The 6000-nt window shown below is 38.5% G+C and overlaps 1 protein-coding gene across 1 annotated transcript in view; it reads right to left on the reverse strand.

Moving 5' to 3' along the window:
- Rpgrip1l (RPGRIP1 like) overlaps positions 1 to 6000 on the reverse strand; it is a 94339-nt gene that overhangs the window by 59472 nt on the left and 28867 nt on the right. Inside the window, exon 10 of the mRNA XM_028788221.1 lies at positions 3077 to 3216. Coding sequence (XP_028644054.1) covers positions 3077 to 3216 — 140 coding nt within the window. The remainder of the gene's footprint in view (positions 1 to 3076; positions 3217 to 6000) is intronic.

A 6000-nucleotide genomic window follows, 5' to 3' on the forward strand; every position in this document is an offset into this window, starting at 1 on the left:
AGTTCAAAGAGAAAATAGGCTTGCTGAATTATAATATGAAAAATCAAAGCACTCCATACAGGATGAAAAACAACCCCTTACCTTACGATTTGACAAAAAGCAGGTTAAGCTAAACAGCATTTTATTCAAATGAGATACAATTTTGCTCTTTAAAGTTACATTCTTCCAGCACGCCATTAATAACAGTGCAGAGAACAATTCAACTAAACAATTTTCAGAGCTCCTTTGTGCTAATATCTTCAGCTGTGATCAATATAACCATATGCACTATGCTGAATTATGCATTTCAGCTAAAGATAGAAAGGAACGTTCAAAAGCAAGCCCTTAAACACATGCAGTTAATTTAAGCATTAACCAAATGCAAACTGCATTTACATATCCTTCCCCCACACATTCACACAATCTGAAACTAATTTGTACCTTGAATAAAGAGGTGAATATTCTCTAAAAATAATTTGCCCAGTAGATGAATGACTACAAGCAGCCAGGGAAGCATCTTCTGGCAATGGGCACTTGAATCAAGAGAAGGCGAGTATGTGAGGAGAGTTCAAAGAAAAATGAAACCATTTCAAAATCTGCACCACAAAAAGAAACTTTCTGGATAGTCAAAGATTTCCTTAAATAGATAATTTCAAATTTTTGTTTCTTTCCCTAGAAAAATGATTAAAAGCTAGAAAAGTTATTTTTATCATTATTAAAAGCTTAGTTATTTAACTTATTTTCAAAGAATTCATTTTAACAGTTTTATAAATAAAGACCTAAGTCCTTACATTTGTAAATTTAAATTATTCAGAGAAAATAACTGGGAAATCCCTGTTCCAGGGGCTTTACTTAGAAAGTAACTAGATAAATGTGCTAGGGTTTTTATACAGGACAATGTGGCTTATGATGCCAACATTATTTCTTTACTATTCATTGTCAACCATGTCCTGGATTTCCACATACTGAGAAACTGCAGCATGCACTGTCAATGGTGATAACATGGATGGAAATTCATACCAGAGGACTCACTTTATAAAGTAGTGAGGCAAAGAGCACACTATAAACATTAATCCATCCGTGTGCGTGTGCGTGTGTGTGTGTGTGTGTGTGTGTGTGTGTGTGTACACACCAAAACACTAACAACCTGAGGAGACTAACTTGAGGGCTTCAACAGATCTAGACCTCTTCCACAGTGCACATGGCATTATTTTTTAATATTTAAAGGATCCTTAAATACAAGAACCAGTGAAAAAGATGAGGCTGACTAGGGGATTTCAGAATATCTTAGCAACTATAATACTTAAGAATAAGAATTTCTCAAATTAACTAAAAAATAATAGTTCAAAAGGAAATTATGATTCTATCCCTCTTAAAGAGTTTTGTTTGAGATGTCAAACAATTCAGACAAAAGTTCTGGAATTCTTTATATCTAAGAAAATACTGAAAAAGTAGAAATAAAATAGGTATATTTCATTTCCCTTTCTCTGTAAAATTATGTATTTATTTACTCTATGTGTGGGGGGCATGTGAAGGCTATGTGTATATTTTGGGGTCAGAAGATAGTTTGCAGGATGTGGCTCTCTCTCCGTGGGACTTGGGCGAGCAGACTCAGGTAGGAGGCAGGATGCTCTAACTGCTGAGCTTTTAACTGTCCTCTCATTTCCCTTGTCTTTTAAGAATGAGTGACTTACCTACTTTTGGAAAATGGGAATAGGTAAAAGGGGACTTCTGTTTCATCAGTGAACAAGAATTTACTGGACAACTATTATGACAAAGCACTACAGTAAGCACCTGATAGTGCACATTAAAATCAGAAACCCACCAGGTCAGAAATCACTTAACTCTATGCACACTCCTCCAGAGAAACTCATATAACGTATCAGTCAACTTAATCACTGAGTGGATAAATCCTGACTACCGTGCCACTGGAATAAAGACTCTATTGACTCTGTGTTCCTACTTTAGGCTTGTGAAATGTAAAAATCATATATAAGTAGTTTTAAAGTATTATTGTTTATAGATGTGCTCTGGTTTTAAGAATATTAAACATGAAAATGTATGTTCCATTTATTCAATAAAATGTCACCCTGTGGTAAGAGTACTAACTAAAAATATATCTTTTCTTACTATGTCTGTATTAAACTTTTTTTGTTGTTGTTGACACAGGGTCTTGCTAAGTACCCCAAGGCGGGGGGGTCTGGAATCTGCAATTCTTCTGTCTCTGTCTCCTGAGTGCTATGATTAGAGGAATGTGCCACCATGCCTGCTATATCAAACTTCTAAAATTCTCCTATAATTGAACTGCAAATGTTCCAAAGGAGCAAACTTATTACTGTATTCCTGAGTGTATCTAATGGGTGCACACACAGAATAAAATCTGTCACCCAACACTGTGTGTCTGTGTGCACTGGGTATACAGGCGTCAGTGTGTAATACAACAGTCCTGATGTCTTTAATTGCATTTTACTTCTATGAGACAAGACCTAATATGATTATGTTTACTGATTCTTCTTTTAACAGTGACATTTTGACAAAGCATCTTGGTTAATAGAATAGATACAGACATGTCACAATTAGATTGTTCTTGTCTGATCTTTCAAAAACTGGCAAGAAGCTTTCATTGGCTCTTTCCCAGTGTATCCACCATTACCTGTACCATTACAGACGTCTCTAACTACTGTCAGCTTCCATGTGCTGTGAGGGTAAGTCTTTTATTTGCTGCATCCTCAGAACTTAGAACAATGCTGAGCACCTGTTCAATAAATATTTGTTGACTATGAAATAAAGAAAAGATCAGAATTTAGGGATATTAACCTAATGAAAGACAACTTGGATAAAAGGAACTGAGGAACAATTCTTTTGGCTTACATATGTGGCATATATATACCCCCACATACACAAATTTTATATCTATCTATCTATCTATCTATCTATCTATCTATCTATCTACCTATGTAATATGCACAGAGACAAGTTGTGTCCCCAGAGGATAGCAGGACAGCTGGCAAACAGTAGGCAGACATGAAGTACTGACTGACTCAGCAAATAAGCATCAGATGTCTGCATAAGTGAATGGGTGGTTATGTCTATGTACCTCTTTCAGTCTTTAATTTGTCAAGGACTTCGGTTCTGTCTGTAAGATCAGATTTTAAGGCAGTTTCGAGCTGAGCAATCTGCACTTTCATCTGCTGCTCCTTTAACTTCCACTGTTCTTCATGGGCAGCACTGAAGGCACTGTAAAACACACGTGACAGGCAAGGAGAGCTGGGAAATCAGTTTCACCCGAAAATAATAAAGAGAAAGCTTTTAGTGGCACAGAGACCACTGTCATCATGTCTTAGGAATTAAGTAAACATATGCTGGTCTGCTGCTGTTGAAACCAAGGCGCCTTGCTCAGGCTGCGGTTAGGGAACATAAAAGAGTTTGTGGGATGAGCAAAGGAACTGGCCTTAATTTAGAGCTCCAAAGCCAGAAAAGTTGGCAACATGCAGCTTTTGTGGACTAGTAAAGGAATTCAGATACTGTACATACTCCAGAGGAATCCACGGTTCCAAACCTCAGCAACTAACAGGCAGGACTGACCCCCTCTACTTACAAGACCATCAAGACTGAGAGAGTGCATCTCCCACCTGATCTACACTTAATTTTGAGAAAACGGAGAGTCTGAACCACATGGTGGTAACTCTGACACTAAGAAGTGATGCAAAGGCAGCTTTACCCTAGCAATAAATCCAACAGGCTAAGAACAAATAATTTGACTGTTAACACAGATAAGATTATGAAGACAGAATTATGATAGGTTCCTTAACAAAAGCACAGTGCTTTGTTCTTTTGAGACAGGGTCTCTGGCACAGGCTGGTCTTGAGCTCCCTATGTAGCTGAGAATGACCTGAATCTTATGGCTTGGTGCCCACCTCTCTAGGGCTGCGACTGTCGGTGTGCACCACCACACATGGTTATGTGATGCTGAGATAGAACCTAGGGCTCTGTGAACGTACTCTACCAACTGAGCTACATCTGCAGCCCAACATAGTATCAGCTATGGTTTAAATCTGCTAATGAGCATGGCATAGAAGACTAGAAGGCAGCACAGGACAGGAATAACTAGATGCTACACAGAGAGAAAACAACCATCTCTTTATCCAGTGAATCCGGAGCATGGCAAACAACGATGCTACGGCAGCTCGCTTCCCTGACACTCAGGGACATTTCAAAGGGAGCGGCCTGGCAATTTATGTTTCTATAGCATCCCAGGTGCTAGCCAGACTTCAGGAAAATCTAGTTTGATCTGAATCTCAGCAGAAAACCATTATCTGTGAAGCTTGATGTGACTGGGTAGTCGCCCTCAGCTCTGATGTGACTGGGTAGTTGCCTTCAGCTCTGACCCCTCTACTTATTTTAAACCCAGTAAATGAAACAAAAATCTACACTGTCTGGCTTCATACTGACGAGGAGGTAAGTGAAAACGAAAGGTATTCCTGAGTATGGCCCTTAATGCTGTTGCCAACTAGGCCTGAGGCTTCATTCCAAAAGAGATACTTCCTGTAAAAGGCACAACTTTCAAAAACCTGTATTCATTTCACATTTTGAATATTTTTACTGCATTTAAAATAATGTCAGCTTGAAAATCAATGGAATTTCAGAAGCCACTCTAAATGATATGTTTTCCTCTATCAGTGTTCTCAATTCACATAGGTCCTTAAAAACAAAAACCATGGAATTGATATGCCAATATCTTAAGCTAACTTTTATAAAAGGTAGAATTACTTAGACTTAAATGAAATCCAAATTACATATACTTTAAATACTACAGATTATTTCTATATAAATTCACTTAAAAATAAAGAACATATATAATTTCAGTGTCTAGCCAAATAAATACATATGCATGAATGTGAGTGTGTATACCCATGTGAACCTTCTATCATTAAAAACATGTACCACCCGGAAAAAAACTTAGCATGATGAAACAGGACAAGTATACATTCCCTCAGATGCCAGCAATCAGAAACAGTAGTGTTCCAACAGTGTGCGCCCTGCAGAAGATCACCAGCAGCTAATCTGGCAGGAACATCACAAGCTGTGTGTGTTTAAATTAAGAGCAATTTAGCAGCCTGGTTTCTCCAAACCCACAAAATACTAGTGTAAATCAGCATAAGTCAATCTGAATTTAGCCCACTGCTATCTTCCCTCTAAATTTAGGACTGCATTCCACTGGAGTTTCATGAGGAATTCCTTTTGAATTTACTATACTCATCTATGCTTGGAGCCATCTGCGTAGCTATAAATGGTGAACCACATCTGGCTCCATTTTCATTGTAAGGGCTGTACACATGATTAAATCTGCATATGAGGAGAGTGTTTAAGAACGTTTTATTCATGGAAATGTTCTGTATATACCACCAGGGGCAGTGAAGGGAGGACGACTGTCTCTGTACCACTGCCCTGGCATGTTCTGTGACTGCCTCCAGGATGGGCTGTGGTGCCTGTACTCAATAGCATGCCCACTAGCTGCCCTGGGTCTCAAGTATCCTGTTAATACAAACCCTTGATTAAAACATGATACAGTCAAAATAAAAGCTAAAGACATCTTCTCTACCCTTGGGTCTTCTTTCTCACAGAAAAACTTCATTGCTCTGGCATTCCAGGACTTCCTCATGTGTGAAATGAGGGAGACTAAACCCCTCACCCATAAAAAAACTCACAGGTACTTCAGCAAGAAGACTGTGGACAATCAGAGCTCATGCTGCACAAATGAGCAGTCTTTGGGTGGCTAGCAGTGTGCTTTCACAACTTGAGCAGATAAAACTTGGTATGTTCAATTCTTGAAAAGATCACTACAACAGTCAAATTAAACAGCCATTAGACCAACATCTCTCGAAAAATTGATACCTTAAAGTCACTTTCAACAGGAATCCTAGACCCAACCTTAAAATGAAAACTTGGGAGTGGATGGTGGTAGTAGTGGTTTACACACACACACACACACACACACACACACACACACACACACACACA

Source organism: Grammomys surdaster, unplaced genomic scaffold (genome assembly GCF_004785775.1).
Source record: "Grammomys surdaster isolate TR1022 unplaced genomic scaffold, NIH_TR_1.0 125739, whole genome shotgun sequence".
NCBI lineage: Eukaryota > Metazoa > Chordata > Mammalia > Rodentia > Muridae > Grammomys > Grammomys surdaster.